Below are 19284 nucleotides of genomic sequence, written 5' to 3' on the forward strand. Positions count from 1 at the left end.
TGGTAATTCGTTTTTTCGGGAAACAACATTTTTCTGCATAGCCGGGTATAACACTTTGCTATCCCTCACTTTGTTTAGTCTTTTTTAATTATTCTCTCCTTGTAGTAGGAAAGAACGAGACCAAGCGACCGGGGCTGAGTCGATTGTCATCTACTGAAGTAAATTCCCTTTCGATTCGTGATATTGAGGATAGCGTTCTTCCGCCAGTACTTGATGATAAAAGAAGGTGTGAATCGTGTGAGTACAATGTTGTGTGCTCTTTATATCAAAGGTAAGACATGACTGCTGCTGGGAAGGTCTTGTGTAATTCTGTCGTTTTAGAAGTCATTGGTTATTATGGAATTGTCTCTCAACGCCCCTAGAAAAAATGGCTTTTCATTTTGGAGGCAAGAAAATTTCTTGGTATTGTATATTCTATATATAACTACCAACAAAACATAGAAAAGGTAGTATTTTTTCCACAATCTATATTTTCTAATTTCTTGCTGTGGATCAAAAGTTTCCACGTCAGACCTGTAATTTTGTGGACGATAATCCATATTTATGAAAATTAATTAGCATTTTTTTGTGTTTGAAGGTTAATTAATGCATTCAATTCAACACTTTATGTTAAACATAATTGACTATTTAATTAAAAAATAAGAAAAAAAAGAAACGAATAAACGGAATGCACAAACAGTTCACTCAGTTCCAAGAGGCTTACACAACCTCATCCATAGGGGAGCAAAGTACATCTCAGCTGCAATCGTGGAGCAGACCAACTTATGCATAAAACGTAAGGAATCATTACATGTGAAAATTAAGATAACAAAGGTGATCAAATGTGGGATTACAAACTGTAGACAATCCAAAGACATTGGTACCATACTAATAAATAATAAATCTTTTAATATCAGTTGGACAACGCATAAATTGATGAAGCAGCATATTACTTCTGAGATAAACTTTCTCAAAGCTGTTTGGGACTGCTGTGAGTGAAAATAGGCCCGCTCTGTCTTTGTAGAGGTACAAATGATATTATGAGCAGCTGCATAATGCTTACAAATCTTGAGTAATATGCTAACTGTATCAATAAAAGTAAGTAACACAACCAGGTCATCTTTACAGCATATATTGCTCATTCATTCATATCCATGGTGATCAAATCAATACGCATTGAGACATTTATTAAGATCAGTTCAGTGCACCGAAAAAAGGTGCAGACATTACGTCACCCTGGTGATCACCATTTACTGAAGAAAAAGGTGGACTCATTCCAGAGCCTAGGAGAAATATAAAATGTTATCTCAAAGCTAAAAATAAAGTTAGTCTCAGGTAAGCGTAGGGGGGCGGGGGAGGTCGCTGATGATTCTACAGAATACCAAGTAGCAGCAAATTTTTTACACTGTCATACACATTACACACATCAGCAAAAGAGTCACAAACATAACTTGGGAATAGCCAGTAGCGTTCAATAATAATATGCAAAATGAAAGTACCAAATTCCATTAAAAGGTGTTCCTTATAAGTCTCTAGTTTAGACTTAAACGTAATGCTTGTCTGCTCTTTGAAGTAATTGTAGAGCATATTTTATAAAGAGTAACAGTGTCCTACTCATCTGAAATTCCCACTCTTTAGGAATGTTAAACTACAATTTATGAGGATTTGGAAATAGATGCGCTATTGCTGATATCTGTAAACTGCTAAGTAGTCCACATTTTTGTGTGCTATGTGTCTTTTCTGGAATATTCAGTCTTCTTATTGTTTTTTTTTATTCATCTTATTATTAGATCCAATCAAGAAACCAATGGAGAACAGTTTTATATAATGGTTATACGTAAAGAGTCCATTCTGGCACAGTAAATGCTAGAGCAAGAAGGCTGAGCAGAAGAAAAGTTGCTAAAGAAGTAGAAATTCAGCATTATTTAACTCTATTCATCAAGGCCGTATCCGGGTGAGGAGGGGGGGGTATGTTTGTTTGACTCGTAAAAATGTAACAAAAATGGATATAAAAAAATTTTGATGTGTTTTTTGTGTACCCCCCCCCCCAAAAAAAAAAAAATATTGTGTAAAATACCCCTTGAAAAAAAAACTGGGTACGGCCCTGCTGTTAATTGTCTTCGTTATCTATCTCATTATCTTTTTTGATTATTATATAACCTTCTTTCTATGAGATTCGCATGCGGACATACTTATGCAGTTACTGATAATATCTTTATCAAAAACCAGTTCCTCAAAATATCGGGTACGACGAAGTTATACTCAAATAGCTACGTATATTTTCATAGACAAAACTACCTTTAAATTTATAAATTTAAAATATTAAAAATTAAATATAAACGCATAGGACCACATAAGTTTTGAATTGTTAATAGACCCGGCTATAGTGGCAACCACACATACGATGGTGAGAATGCATGATAGAGGGAAGGGGGCTAAGATCAATAATCTCACATAAGACTTAAGTTGAGGTAAAGTAATGGTCGAGCCATGACCTAACAGTTGATGACTTAAGTCAGAACCAAAGTTATCGCCAGGAACAAACAGGCTAATCAGAGTACATGCAAAATTAAAACACATATCCCGGGCGATCTCCAGGGCCACCCACCCTCAGTACCTCATAAATGTAATGCGTGTAGAAAGGGGCTTATTGAATCTTTTTATAATGTATATGAAAATTAAAACAATTGCCTATTGTAGAAGGCACTGCACAGAGTGCGAAGCCCCCACCCTATTTCGAAGGATAATCTTTAAAATCTCAAAATTTTGATTGGATGTATTTGGGGAAATGGTGAGCGTGGTAGGGGTGTTCTTTGTCCTCCAATCACTTTTGACCCTTAAAAAAGGCACTAGAACTCTCGATTTCCAATTGAATGAGCCCCTTTTGAAGTTTCTAAGACGAACCTTTCCATGTGAAGTGCCTCTGGGGAAAAAAATAATAATAATAAAACATTGGAGTCGTATGACCTTTACTATAAGCAACGCTGTAGCGTGGCCTCTGAAATCGAGATTAACAAATTTTAAATCAATTAAGTCCATCTTTCTTAGTTTTCTTGTTAGTTTTGAAAGTAAAGCAATCAGTCAACGATAAATGGTGGAGGTGAATTAAGAATATGTGAGATTTATTCACGTACCGCCATTTAGTTGCAATAGTTCTTTTTTTGTTGAAAAGACAATTCAAAAAGAAAACTGAATTAAAGATATAAATCGACTTTAGGTAAAAGTAAAAGTGAACTTATGGTAAGAAACATTTCGGAAGAAAACTTTTATTTTTGAAAGAAAAGATGTTCAGAAATGTGCGACTAAAATAAAATTGGGGGCCCCGCCACATCAACTACGAAAATGCCATAGGGCTGTTGAACTTGCCCACTTTGATTGGTCAAAGACATGTTCTAGTAATGAAATTTGGAATAGTAATAATAGTAAACGAGGAGTGCCAACCAATTTTCCCACCTACCGTACCCATCTGCAGGCTTACCAGACATCAGAACAAATTACAGCCCATCAAGGGGTCTGTGAATATATTTCGTGTGTGTGTTTTCTTTGTAATGGTCAAGTAGCTTAATTTGGCGTTTATTTTGAGTGCTACGATAGATGTTGAAATAAACAGATGCCAACACGATTTTTCGGCTGCAAATTCTTCTCCATTTTGTATTCTTATTTCTTTTTGATTAATTAATCTAATTTTTGCCAAAATAACTTTTTTTCTATATTTTTTAAGAACTCTGAACAATGTTCCAGAGCCACCGCATAACATGGCCTACTTAGTTCCGACTTTGACGAAGCATCTTACAGACAAAGATCTGGAATTCTTTAAGAAGTGGACTTCACTGTTGCGAATTGAACAATCTGAAGCTCGGTCAAGAAGTAGTCTCAAGGATCTATGGACAATATCCTCCCTTGAAAGGTTCTATATCTATTAATGATAATCATGGCTATTATTTATCAAATGTCCACTGTTACTGATTAATCAAATATAAAAAAATAGCATAAAAAAGAAAACAGGATGACAGAATAAATAGAAATCAAAGATCATACGAACAAATGTATTTAGAATAAATTAAGTAAGATGCAGGTGTAAAAATTCTTGGAATTACGAAGGTCTATCTCCTGAAATGTTTCTTCCTCTTAATTATTCCCTTATTTTTATATTTGAAGCAAAATTATTCAGCTATGGTAAATTGCTTCTGCTATCGCAGAAGGAACGCAGAGATAACTCCAATTTAACAGAAGACATCACGAAAGAATCACTTAATTAAAAATAATTTATAAATAATTAAGATAATAGAAATCATTAAAAATAAGTACGAAAGACATAACTTCCAATTTAACAGGAAGACATTACTGAAGAATCACTTAATTAAAAATAATTTATAAATAATTAAAATTAAGTATTATTCGTCTTAATTATTCTTATTATAAGTAATAAGTATAATATTTATTATGAATAAGAATAATTAAGAAGACGTCACTAAAGAATCACTTAATTCAAAATAATTACTTCCTATTTAACAGGAAGACGTTACTGAGGATCACTTAATTAGAAATCATTTATAAATGAATAGGATAATAGATATAATTGAAAATAAGCACGCAGACATAACTTCTAATTAAGAGGAAGACATCACTGAAGAATCACTTCGTTAAAAATAATTTATACATAATTAAGATATAGAAATCATTAAAAATAAGTACGAAAGACATAACTTCCAATTTAACTGGAAGACGTTACTGAGGATCACTTAATTAGAAATAATTTATAAATGATTAGGATAATAGAAATAATTAAAAATAAGCACGCAGACATAACTTCCAATTTAACAGGAAGACATCATTGAAAAATCACTTAGTTAAAAATAATTTATAAATAATTAAGATATAGAAATCATCAAAAACAAGTACGCAGACATAACTTCCTATTTAACAGGAAAACGTCACTGAAGAATCACTTAATTAAAGATAATTTATAAATAATTAACATAATAGAAATCGCTAAAAACAAGTACGCAGACATAACTTCCTATTTAACAGGAAGGGTACCTACTCCAAGGGCTCCTCCAAGGTACATGGCTGACATACAGTTATTTTGTTTTAAATAAATAACAGTATTATGTATTACAGTAGGCATATAACTTATATGTTCTAATTATTGCTATTAATCGCTAATTAATTTAATTATTCACTATTAGCCTCAATCACTATGTTTCATTTATACATTTCCAACAAACTATTTGTCTCTTCTTGGGAAGAAATTTTAAAACGTTTCACTTGTACAAAATAAGAAAAGTTTAAAATAATGCCAAGACATTGTTTTTCGTGCTTTGGCTCGTAATCTGTTATTTTACAAGCTAAATGTGTTTCCCTTTCTGTTTACATGGGTGAACTGGAATTGGAATTATAAAGTTGTCTATAAAGAAGCCTTGTCTGCTCCATGGGCTAACTACCCCCACTATTGACAAGAGGAGTTTTATAAAGATTGATTTTAGCATCGAAAGCAACCGTTGGCCAGAAGAAGCAGTTGCAGCTCTTTTATTAGAAATAAATAATTGTTTGGATTGCAATTTCCATGTGTCTACTGTTTCGTATGATGCTAAAAAAGCATTTGGCACTTTAAACCATAGAATTCGTTTTGATAAAATAAAAAATTTTGGCATAAGAGAGAAATGACTAGAAATAATCAAATCGTCCATGTATTTACGCAAAATTGCAGCAGATACTGGTGGAAATCTGTCTAATTTAAAAAGCCTTAGAGATGTTGGTGTCTCTCGAGGTTCAGTATGTACCTGAAAATTCATCAGAAATAGAAATGATATTTTTTTTTGTTAAATTTATTAGATTTAAAATAAATACGAGAAGTAAATATTTCCATTTTTCACTTTCAAATGCAAAATCCTAATGAATTTTCCCCCGTTCGGCTCGTTGTCGTTCTGACCGAGTTTATTTTTCCTATTGTTATTATAACGAGATGTAGTTTCTTTATTTTTTTGCGTATGCCCTACTATTTAACTACCCAACTTTACGAGGTCTGCTCTCTGTTGGGGCTAATGTTTTTTTTTTTTATGTGAATTAGATAAAACAGTAAACAATACAAAGCTCATTTTATTACATATTTTAAATATATATATTTTAATATGTTTTATAACATATTTTTAAGCATGTTTTTATTATTCCATTTTGTTTAGGCAAAAGAAAGGGAGTTGCATTGCCAACCTGCGAGTGGCAAGCAGCACTAGTGAAAATGGAGATGAATGGCGATCTGAATTGGTAAAAATCAAGGATTATCAACATGAGGTTCTGACAGGCATTGTTCAAATTGGAGATAGTCTGGTTGTTTCAACCAAATCCAAGCTTGCTATTGATATCGTACACGTCACAACGATAGAAACTGAAAAAATACATGTCTTAGGTGAACGGTAAGTTATATTTTTTTAATATTTTGTGTGCAATTGAAAAACAAGTATGATAGGCAAGACCTCTTTCTTAAGGTTTTTCATTCCCGCCTATTTCATGTATGTTTTTGCTATTATCTTAATAAATTTAAATATTAAATAACTATCATGAAATTTTTATCTGATGTCATGTGGAGTCACGAGGGCACATCTGGTGTTGAAAGGATGTCAGATCATCGTCAAATTGGTCATAGCCCCTGAAAAGCACATTGAAATTCTGAATTTACGATTCAATGAGCTATTTTCCAAGTTTCCTTTGCTATCCGTTCGGTACTCTTGCATTATATGGGCCTTTCAAAAAAGTCAAGTTTGGTTAACGCTAATGAATAAAATAAAATAGGTTGGATACACAATAGTTTAGAAACAAATTTGGGCTATATATTTGTACATTAGGGGGGTGGGGGTAAAGCATAGCATATATTAAATACGTAACCTAACCTAGGTACCTCCCCCCCGCCTCTACCCCAAAAAATAACAGTTTAAATATAGTTCCTGGAGTGAGAAACCCTTTGTTTAGGCAGCATAAACCTGTTTTTCATCACGCGTCTCGGTGTATTTCGTGAATGGATTCCATTGTCTATTTCATGACAGGCCCATATAATGCAAGAGTACCATCCCTTCTATATGAAGACACCTGAAAAAGAAAAAAAGGACATATAAAAAAAATGGTAAAAGAAAGTCAGACGTCACGATCCGTAGTGGTGTTTCATAGCCCTTCAGTCAGGAAGCGCAATGGAGGGCAGGGGGTCAGCCATCCTTTGCCTTCGTACGTTCTTCGTGTATACCCTCCCTAGATTTTCCACGTACCCATTATGAGCTGGGTCAACTCTAGCTGAGTTTACAGAGTCATGCCACTGGCCCCCGTCCCATACCAAGTAATTAATGACGTCCAGAAGGACCAAGTCTTGCAAGTCTAGTGTACTTGCAATTTGTTTTTTTTCTCTTTGGGGAAAATAACACGCGGGGGCATTACTGCTCTTTACTAAGTCAATGTCTGTGGGCTGTTTAAGATATAATCTTCTAATTCGGTTGATCCTTTAGCTGCTACTATAAATGATTAATTATCAAATATACCTATATTATTGCGCACCTAAAAGAAGAAATTAACTGATCCAGAAAAGAGACTATAACTGACGATTTTAACTGTTTGCTAAAAATATGACAGATAACCATACATAGATATATAACATAGGCATAGGCATATAACATAGACATATAACATAGACATAGACATATAATATAGACATAGACATATAATATAGACCTAGACATAGACATATAACATAGACATGCAACATAGACATAGACATATAACATGGACATATAAAATAGACATAGACATAGGCATATAACATAGACATAGACATATGACATAAACATATAACATATACATAGGCATATAACATAGAAATATAACTAGACATCTGTTGTTCCCACGTATGTCACTAAACTGACATTGTGCAGAGGTACTTTTACGTCAAAGTGAGGAAAAAATTGTATTTCAATGACAAAAAAACTCAACCCTTTTCTGCAACTTTCATCGATTTTGTCTAGATAATCTGATATTTCTCATAATTCCTACACTATTTTCATCAGGTTTGCAGCAGGTCTTATTTCGATTGATTTAAAAATTTCAAAACGAATTTCTTCCGCTTTTACCTCCTTGAAAAAAAGGAAACGGAACTGTAAAACAAATAGCTTTTTTCAGAGCTGGTACTTTTTCGTTTCACGTATTTTTCTTTTGACGGAAGTTGAAGGCTAGTTGATGAAGCAAAATTAATAATTTGTGGCTCCCTGTTCTTTGCATGGGTTGGGTAAAATAAGTATTTAATGTATATATATACTCGCCTCTTAACAACGCTCAAAGTCCTATTTGTGGTAATTTCTGGTCGTTTTGAGTTTGATCTGAACATTCATTTTAATTTCTACTCGATTTAGAATTTATTTATTTATCTATATCGGTATGTGTATTCAGTATGTTCGATATGATGTGTTTGTTTTAAGTTTCATTTATTCTTCGGTAATAATTTTTAACTGTTTTAAGTTAAATTATAAAATTGATCAAACAAGTAAGGAGCGACCCGGCTCAATGGTAACCGAAACTCTAGAAAAAGGTATTTTGATACAAATAGATACATCAAAAGGATCGGATTTTAATGCTGATTTCAAATATATAAGTTTTGTCAAGTTTAGTCCTACCCATCAAGCGTTACGAGTCTGAGAACATTTGTATGATTTTCGAAAAAAGGGGGAAAGACCCCCTAAAAGTTATAGAACCTTAATGAAAATCACACCATCATATTCAGCGTATCAGAGAAACCTACTGTGGAGCTTTCAAGCTCCTATTTACAAAAATGTGGAGTACTTTCATAAGAGCTATTTATTCTAATTAACGGCCTTTGTGATTAAGCGGTTATTTTTAAAGAATTGGAACAAAATTTGAACATTGGCTTAAAGAGCAAGGTATTGATAAGGGGGCGAACCCCCTAATATACGTATTAAAAATATATGAATATAGAAGTTCGTTACGTAAGTTAATTCGTAAGTTACGTATATTTATTACTAATAAAAAAGTCGTAAATAAAATTAAACAAGTTTTGAGAAAGCCATTTAACCAAATAAAAGTAAATTAATATGCAAATTTTGTTTAAATTATTCATGTACGGTCAGCCAAGATCAAAACCTGCATTTATTCAAAAACATTCAAAAATTAAATAAAAAAAAACAAGTTTTTTTTAACTGAAAGTAAGGAACGACGTTAAAACTTAAAATGAACAGAAATTATTCCTTATATGAAAGGGGCTGTCCCCTCCTTAACGCCTCGCTCTTTACACTAAAGTTTGACTTTCTCACAACTGTATTTTTTAAACAATAAAAAAGTTTAGCGTAAAGAGCGAGGCGTTAAGGAGGGGACAGCCCCTTTCATATAAGGAATAATTTCTGTTCGTTTTAAGTTTTAACGTCGTTCCTTACTTTCAATTAAAAAAACTTGTTTTTTTTATTTAATTTATAAAAAGAACGCCAGTAGTTCGTAAATATTTAGCGTTAGACTTTTGAGTTTATAGCTATTTACTATTTTTGTGATGGAATCGAAGTTTTCTTTATAAATGCTATACCATACCCGCTAATAAAAGTTCGTTTCTGCCTAATAAGGTGTTCATCAATACCCTGCCTGTTTCTATTTTATGAATGGATGGATGTAGCGATTTTTTTCCTTTTTTTTTGAACCTTCAAAGAGGTTAGCCCTGCGATTAATAGGCCTCCGAGGCGATGTTAATTATTTTAAGGCTATGCTATAAAGATGTCTAGAAAAGAAAATCGTAAAATAAAAAAATATTTATCTCACCCTAAATATGGATAGATGTAGCGGTTTTTTTCATTTTTTTTTGAACCTTCAAAGAGGTTAGCCCTACGATTAATAGGCCTTCGAGGCGATGTTAATTATTTTAAGGCTATGCTATAAAGATGTCTAGAAAAGAAAATCGCAAAATAAAAAAATATTTATCTCACCCTAAATATGGATAGATGTAGCGGTTTTTTTCATTTTTTTTGAACCTTCAAAGAGGTTAGCCCTGCGATTAATAGGCCTCCGAGGCGATGTAAATTATTTTAAGGCTATGCTATAAAGATGTCTAGAAAAGAAAATCGCAAAATAAAAAAATATTTATCTCACCCTAAATATGGATAGATGTAGCGGGTTTTTCCTTTTTTTTTGAACCTTCAAAGATGTTAGCCCTGCGAACAATAGGCCTCCGAGATTATGTAAACATTTTAAGGCTATGCTATAAAGATATCGTAGAGAAGAAAATCGCAAAATAAAAAAATATTTATCTCACCCTAAATATGGATAGATGTAGCGGTTTTTTTCATTTTTTTTTGAACCTTCAAAGAGGTTAGCCCTACGATTAATAGGCCTTCGAGGCGATGTTAATTATTTTAAGGCTATGCTATAAAGATGTCTAGAAAAGAAAATCGCAAAATAAAAAAATATTTATCTCACCCTAAATATGGATAGATGTAGCGGTTTTTTTTCTTTTTTTTTTTGAACCTTCAAAGAGGTTAGCCCTGCGATTAATAGGCCTCCGAGGCTATGTTAATTATTTTAAGGCTATGCTATAAAGATGTCTAGAAAAGAAAATCGCAAAATAAAAAAATATTTATCTCACCCTAAATATGGATAGATGTAGCGGGTTTTTCCTTTTTTTTTGAACCTTCAAAGATGTTAGCCCTGCGAACAATAGGCCTCCGAGATTATGTAAACATTTTAAGGCTATGCTATAAAGATATCGTAGAGAAGAAAATCGCAAAATAAAAAAAATATTTATCTCACCCTAAATATGGATAGATGTAGCGGTTTTTTCCTTTTTTTTGAACCTTCAAAGATGTTAGCCCTGCGAACAATAGGCCTCCGAGATTATGTAAACATTTTAAGGCTATGCTATAAAGATGTCTAGAGAAGAAAATCGCAAAATAAAAAAAATATTTATCTCACCCTAAATAGGATTTGAGCCTCTACAATTAGCATCTACATATTCACTACTAAAAGAGCTTTATCTCAATTTTTTAATATGCCAATACAATATTTTGCTATTATGCCCTCTGGCTGCATCTTGAACGTTAACAGAATTAACGGTAAAAAACCTGTTTTTTAGTCTTTTAGTCTTTTTGATGCTCATCTAAGCTTATTTTCCTTTCATCGGTAAACTTGTCTTCTGGCTAATTCTTCACTGGAAGCACGCACACGATATCATTCTGTTTGCGCGGGGGGGTGGGGAACAGAAAAAAGTATGCAAACAGTCTTGAAATAGAGGAAAAGAGTCTCCCTGTGCACAATCCTGCGCTTTTCTATGACAAGACTAATTTATTAATTTTTCCAGAGATTTGCATGCGCAGTTAAAAGAAGAAGAGGAAGTATTTCTTGATAAAACAGAATATGGTAATGCAACTGGCATCTTATACGGTAATCTCATGTCCTTATTTCAAGATGACATTGTTGCAGAAAGGATTCGGAAGTTTGTCGTTCACAGGTATAAACTAATTGAGAGGGAAGAGAAACTGAGAAAATGAGTGTGAGAGCATAGATACCAATAGGGTAAAACTCAGGGGAACGGAAATTTTTTATTACTGGTTAAAAATTGTACAGTAAACAGGAACTATCTGTTGCCAAAAGTGGCCTGATAAGTGATACATTATCACCTATAAATTCAGCCTTAAAATGGTTTTTATAATATAAAATAAACATTGTTTTTTTTAGAGTTACTTTATTAAAAAAAAGACACGTTGGAAAGATTGCTTTTTTGAACTTAAGAAATAAAAGTATGTTTTCCTGTTGCGTGTGCGTAAGAGATTTTTTTTTTGGCATTAATTGAACTGTTAAGTTATAAGGGGAAATTCGTCAAAAGGTGCTGTCGGAAATAACATAAGTTAGAGATTCAAGGACAGTTTAGAAACAACTATGTATATGATAAATATAGAGTCACAACTTAAATGATTAAATGTTCTCTGCTATCTTTGAGATCCAAATGGGTTGCTCTTTCGAAGCTTTGTGGTCCTTGGTAACAGTCCTGTTAGACTGGGCACTGTGATTCGATACTCCAATTAAAATGATGCACTAGAATGTTACAATCAACATTGGATGAGTCTACACTATACAAGAAAAACGGCTTTCTCGCATTGTTTTCAAACGGAACTAGCCAAAACCGGATGGCAAACTTAGACACGAACAGAAGGGCTTTAGAGCTATCTGCTTCTGTGCAGAGCTTGTATTCCTGTTGAAAAATCCTGTGAATTATAGTCTAAACTGTTCATGATATTCGTTGAATTTGAAAAGCGATTTGCTCTCTCAACAGAGAAAATCTTTAAAAGATACTCTCTCACTATAATTTTCATCAATGATCACTAGAATAATCACAACTAGGTTTGTGAAGACTGATGGTCCTGTCCACATGTCTGAAGGTTCAACACAATACTACAAGATTTTCTCAAGAGCTAAGAAAGGCTTCACCTTCATCACATTAATTGACTTTGTATTTAGGAATACCAACGATTAAGGTATAAACATGAACCCCAGTCCAGTCCTAATTAAGCATTCTAATGAACAGCAGGTATAAGTGGTTCAAAATGAATGCTTCGAATCATCGTCAAAAATACATACTCATTGTAGGGACAAGTAGTGTCCTGCGAAGGCCAACCAAGTAGAGCTTTTAAAAGGATAAGGATAATCTAGTCATTGATCATCTTCTCACTTCGTGTAAAACTTACACTACCACCTTCGCACTCGACAGCAGAGTCGGGCTATGCCCAAATCGTGTCATTTGGATAGGAACCTTGCCCCCCCCCCAAAAAAAAAAAATTCAGTGGCAACTTGCAGGATTGAGGGAAGAAGCTATTCGTGGAATCACCTACACTGCACATATCATTAAGACCTCACTCTTTATACGTGCCTGAAACCCAAGGGGGAGATGACCTAGAAACAGCAGGACACCGGAAAGGCTGGATGCTCCTTGTTGATGCCCGGGGTGCCGCTGGAGGCACTGTCTCGTTGTTGATCTAAGGTCAGAGGTAAATATTAACCGACACGGTATTTCTTGGGTCGAATAATTTATAAGCTTCAAGTTCATGGAACTTCTTATAGAGCTCACAAGTAATATTTAGGAGAACTGTTGATGTTAACTACAATCAACATTAGCTTCTTCTATAATAATTTACATTTGTGAAGCCAAGGTGCTTTGAACTACTAGACTGTTGTGATAGCATCTTCTGAATTGTAATGAACCTCCTTGGCACTCCAAATAGTATTTATTGCATTCTTTATTCTTCAGCTAAGGAATTTTTTTGTATAATTACAAGTTTGACCCTAAAAGCGGAGGAAAAGAATTGACGACTTATAACTAGTAATTCTTTTTTTGGTGGGGAGGGGATACTCTATATTAATTAAAGCACAAGATAAGAGGTAAAAATAGTCTCTCCCAAACTGAATTCCAAAAATCAGGTTTATTTTCCTTTTCTAAGCGTCTAATCTTCTCTAGAAAAGAAAAAAATACAGCATAATCTCACTGTAGAAAAGAAAACTTGAGCTTGGATAATTGAAATGGCAAATATGGGTGAGATGTGACCTCAGTGAAATGGTAATACTTTCGGCGTTAGTGTAGTACATGGTTTGAGCAACAGTCTAACCATTCACGGTTTAAGTATCTGTCCACGTGTGTAGCTGTACTCAGTTGTTCCCCATTGTACTTCCTGGATGAAGGCTCATGAAACGGAGATGAGAACTGCCACTAGGGACTATAAAGTGCAATGCCGTATTCTTTATGCTTTTTTAAATATACTCTGTTGTTCTTGTAGTTTGAAAAATATTTTTTAGGTAATTTCTGCACGTATTGCAACAAGAATTACAGAAATTTTCGTTCTGCTATATATAATTGAGACAAATAAAGGCCTGAAATAAATAGTTCATTTTATATAGCTCCATCTGAGAATTTGCCATAACTAAATATTTATTTGTTTGTGGTTGAATGGATAAGAAAACACTCTTATTAAACTTTACAAAAAAAGCTACAGTTTTTTCTTAAGAAATCGAACGTGCTCAAATATTTTTTTTTCTTCTTAGGACTATTACCATCGGCTCTTGGAACAGTTTTGATCGTATCTTCTTAATATGTGCTAGAACTATAAATTTGTACTATAAATATGAAAATATAGATATATTACTAAATATTATGAACATAATTTTTTAAAAGGGGGGAAGTACCTAGCGATTTCAGGAAAACTCTAATTAGACTCCTCTATAAGAAAGGTAACAAGAGTGCGAATGATAATTGTAGATAGTTTGATTTCTGTATGGAGCAAATTACTTAGTATGATGATACTTTTTAGACTTAGGGATACTGTACATGATGTTTTAAGAGAAGAACAGTGTTGTTTTAGGAAGGGGAGAGGATGCTCGACCAAATTTTCACTCTTTGATTAATAATTGAAAAATGTCTGAGTCACCAAACCCCTTTAGTCATCAGTTTTCTAGATTATGAACAAGCGTTTGATTCAGCTGATAGACGAGCTTTAGTGAAGGTCCTATCCTTGTATGGCAACCAGATAAATAGATAGTGATTAGTGCTATATACGAGAATAATATTGCTGCAGTTAAGGTATGAAATGAGGGTAGTAGCTGGTTTCGTATTAAATCAAGAGTTGAGCAGGGTCGCGTCCCATCCCCATCTATATGGATCATTTTAATAGACTTTGTCCTAAGAAGCGCAGGAAAAGAATAGGAGAACACGGTTTTGAAAGTTCAGGATGTAAGAATAGGTTTGAAAACTAGTCGCTAAGACTAGGAACAACTCAAGGTGAATACCTCACGCAATAAGATACTGGGTAAGGAGAAGATGGATCAAGTGGGCAGCTTCACTTACCTTGTTAGTATTATTAGTAAACACGGTAAGTCCCCTGAAAACGTTAAAAGTAGAATAGCCGAGGCCAAGGGTGTTTTTTTTACAGTTGAAAAAGGTTCGGAAGAATAGGAAGATAAGTCTGCGAACCAAGATTAAAATATTGGAAGCCACAGTGATGACATGGGCATATAGGGCCCTGAAGCGTGGGTGCTCCGATAGACGGATGAGGATTTTCTAGAGGTTTTCCAGAGGAATTGCCTACAGATTGTTTTGGTTATTCGACAGTATCTCGAACATTAAGCTGTACGAAAATATAGTTCAATCCTGCTTTTTAGAGCTACGATGAGAGAAAGGTTGAGATGGCCAGGCCACGCTCTGCAGATGAAGGATGACAGAATGCCAAAGATAGTTCTTGTTGCCCAACCGTCTAGGGCCAAACGAGAATCAGGTCGTCCCCGAGAAGGGCAGAAGGATGTTTTTGGGAAAGATTCAAGAGAAATGGGATTTTCTTGGGAGTGTGTAAAGAGGGAGGCTTTGATTAGATTGGGATTGAGGAGGAGCGTGCGTAGCTGTGTTGGCCTTAGATGACTGGGTGCTACTCTGAGGTATCAGTAGCAGCAGTAGTAATATAAATTTGTTGCCGGGAAGGTAGAGGGATCAACTCAATTATTATCTTCTTTTGGAAATGGATACCAGTACATTTTTGATTTTTTTTATACTTTTTTTGTTGCTCTGTTTTGGCGTTGTGTTAACTTAGATTACAGCAGTTTGGTTGTTTCGTTTCTATTGCAGTAATTCAATGATGTTTCTGATGCAGAAGAATATTGTCCATCCAATTAAGGCTTCTGTAATACTTATGCTTATTAAGGCTATGCTCTACAAACAATCAATAATTAAACATAAACAGCTCTCAGATTAATAAATACTTTTCTGAAATAAGTAGTTGGTTTTGGGTTTTTGCCAGTGACTGCTGATCAGACTTCCTTGGTACTTAAACATCATTGCTGATTTTCATTCTTCCATGTCAGTTGTAATTTTCAACTATTTCACACATCAAATTACTTTTCAGATCTGATCCAACTGCAAGGAAGCTTTTGCCTAAAGAAGTAGCTGTTAAGGGAAAAAAAGCTCTTAGAAGTCTGAATGTGATACAACAGAAAGCCTTGCTCAAAAGTCTCTTAGCGAATGATTACTTACTAATTAAGGGAATGCCTGGAACTGGTAAGTGTTGTTTTTTATTTATCCTCTTTTAGTATTTTTTTTTATGTGTCACAGTTAAGTCTAAAAGTGTACCTTGTTTAATCTTTAGCTTTTTTCATGTGGCTTATATAATTTTTGATTAATGCAAGGTATATATAATTACGCCGTATAATTAATAAAAATACCCTTGTATAAATGTCCCTAATTGGGTGAGGAAAATGCAAATGGCCGAACCTAACTGCCACAGGAATAATATCTTGAACCATTCTGCATTTTAATTACTGGCTGATGTGTTAGAAGCCTACTAAATGTCGTGTGATATGCACCGTTTTGTTTTGGGCTTGGCAATTTGATGTTTTGAAATAAAATCCAGGATTCTGTATGTCACACGATAGATGAATGATTGCATGAGGAGGGAGAGACTTGTTGAAAAGCTGTGCTCCAGTTGTCCTTGGGCAACAAGTTTACAGAAATACATTTTTGGCCCAAATTGGGATCTATGAAGGTATTTTCATTTTCCTAGTTCCCCACCTTGTTAAATTATAATGCTCGAGAGATTGAGGGAGGTATGTACCTTGAAATTATATCTTTGCCCATATTTTCCGATATTTTTACTAATTCGCTCCTCATCTCAAAAACGCCTGGTCAACATAGCAGGAAGGTTAGACAAGTAAGAATAAATAAAAAAGAGCATAATTGATAAAATTCTGTAACGGGATTTTGATTACGTTCGTATATCCCTATCAGCCGCCCAGAGTCGGGACGGATTATCCAAAAAAATGTTAGTTTGAAGTAGGCACTTATGCACAAATTTGCTTCAGGGGGAGGGGGGGTATATTTGTCACAGCTTGATAAATTGAATGTCAATGAAACAAAGTGGAAAATGGCAAAATCCGTGTGATATGAGGTGGATGGTTGAAACTTCAATTCATATATATAAAAAAAATGGCACAGAGTGTGACTTTCACTGATAAACCTATTTTCAAGTTTCTAATCAGTGCATCAGTAACTGATGGCAATTTGTTGGAGCTGAAGGGCTGGGCACACGTAGCTGATTTCGGGAACTGATTTCCAAATCAGCGCCGGTTTTAAAAGAAATCGGCGTCGATTTGAGCTTGAAAAATTTGCTAGTTTCGGCGCCGATTTACAAAATCAGCGCTGATTTTGATCATGATCATCACAAAAAAATAGTAATACAAATAAATAGTCAACCAGAGGTATCTGTGGTGAAAGACCCCATTACTGAGCTGAGAACTAAACTGAGAACTGAGCTGATATCAATCAAGCAATTATTAATAAACTCCAGTTGACTATTTGTGTCCATGACTTTTTGTTTTGAAAATTTTGCGCAATAAATTTTTCTTGCGACACATTGTTCTTATCGCTATCGTTTGTCCACTGATGCTGAAATCGGTTCACGAAATCAGCTACGTGTGCTTAGCCCTTAAGATGATGAAAAGCTATCAGTTAAGATCTAAGAGAGACAAGATTTTCTTTGAAAGTGGCGAAGATGGAAACTCCGACTATTGAGATTGAGGGTTTAAATTTATTTAAAATAATATGGAGTATGAGTTTGTTCAAAGAAAGTTAAGCTTCTTATTATAACTCTGTTTCTGTCTGGATTATAAAACTGATCTTTTTTCTGCTGTTAAGTGGAAACATTTAAGTAGTGAACATCAGAACTAAATGAGCATCAATGAGCAGTAGTGAACATGTTAAGTGGAGACTTTGGCTCACCTGAGGACTCACGCGCCTCTCTTTTGACCAAGCCAATCCCTTCGTCTCGTGCCACTTGGGCCCTTAGGAAGGGTAAAGAGTGCTTCAGGGCCCCACTAAAATATCGCTGGGGCAGCAACTACCAAAGTGTTAGTAATCTAATATCCACTATTTCAGATGGCATGAATTTGGCCCACACACAACTCAAGATTCATCACAAGCTTTGCATGCTCATTTCCGTGCTGTTAAGTGGAAACATTTAAGTAGTGAACATCAGGACTATATGAACATCAATGCTATGTTAAGTAGAAACACAGCATTGATGACATTCTGCGAAGTAAAATAAAATATTTAACCACAAAATAATATGACTAAATATCGATTTAATTTAAGATGTACGCTCAGTTTGGCTTTACATCAAGCTCAAGTGGTGTAAAAGTTACCTAACTGCTTAGAAGATGCAACGAGTCGAGAAAAAACAAATTCTGATTCAGCATAAAAATAATTTTTTTTTGTACCTGATTTTGAAACTCCACTATAGTTATTCTATGTCTATATTGTTCTTCCATCAGCGTAAGTTCTTTGTAAGAGCTACTATCATAACTTGCTTGCGTCTAACAGGTCTTCTATTCTAACCTTTATTTTTAGGTAAAACTTCATTGATTGTAGGCCTCGTTGAAATTAGTGTTCAGCTGGGTAAATCAGTGTTAGTTACCGCCTACACCCATTCAGCTGTTGACAACATTTTATTGAAGTTGAAAGCACGTAATGTGGATTTTATTCGAATCGGGAAAACATCCAGGATTCACCACGAAATATTACCATATAGTGAGGCGATATTGACGCAGGATATAACTAGCGTAAAAGATTTGGAAGCTTTTTATAAAAGCAAGGTTAGTAAACGAAGGAAGAAAATCAGTATATTAAAATTTGTGGAAGCACAGAGGAGGATGGGGAGTGTTGTATACGGTGCTAAATTTCCCCTCTAATGGTCATTGTCCCTCCCCTACTTTTGATTTAGAATACTCGCTTTCCTCTTTAAAGGTCTTCTGTACCCCCCCCCCCCAGCTCTCCCACCCTATACTATACTATGGTATCATTTACAATTGTTTTTTGTTTCTGCTAATTTAGTTATGATACTAAATTGTCTAGCCTAGAATCTTGGATCCGTGAATCTCTCATAATGCCAAGTTTCCGAAAGGTTTTAAATTTGCAGTTTTAATCGACTAATTAAAAAAAAAATCAGTTGAGCTTTAATTCCCTAAGAAAAAAAAAACAGGCTCGCACAATTACAAAAAAATAAGCAGCCAGAAAAACTAACAATTAAATAAACTGAACTACTCTCAGCGTAGGCCATTTTGAAAAGAAATAAAATGAAAAATCACAATGTATGATCTCAAAATTGTCTAAGCATATTTTCCCATACTGTTCACTGTTCCCAGTTGAGAATAAATAATAGTGATTTTGAAGATAAAGCTTATATTCCCTTCTCTGATGTAGGATTTGGTATGATGCCTTCCAGTAGTCATATGGGACATCCCATAGCACAGGTG

General features: G+C 34.4%; 1 protein-coding gene across 1 annotated transcript in view; it reads left to right on the top strand.

Moving 5' to 3' along the window:
• The window catches only part of Dna2 (DNA replication helicase/nuclease 2), a 114171-nt gene that overhangs the window by 68202 nt on the left and 26685 nt on the right, over positions 1-19284 (top strand). The window contains exons 10-15 of the mRNA XM_089086583.1: positions 106-271; positions 3701-3886; positions 6162-6392; positions 11306-11455; positions 15885-16036; positions 18380-18624. Of these exons, the coding sequence (XP_088942709.1) occupies positions 106-271; positions 3701-3886; positions 6162-6392; positions 11306-11455; positions 15885-16036; positions 18380-18624 (1130 nt within the window). The remainder of the gene's footprint in view (positions 1-105; positions 272-3700; positions 3887-6161; positions 6393-11305; positions 11456-15884; positions 16037-18379; positions 18625-19284) is intronic.

This window comes from Artemia sp. Qi Xiang Cuo, chromosome 3 (genome assembly GCF_049724085.1).
Source record: "Artemia sp. Qi Xiang Cuo chromosome 3, ASM4972408v1, whole genome shotgun sequence".
NCBI classification, from domain to species: Eukaryota; Metazoa; Arthropoda; class Branchiopoda; order Anostraca; family Artemiidae; genus Artemia; species Artemia sp. Qi Xiang Cuo.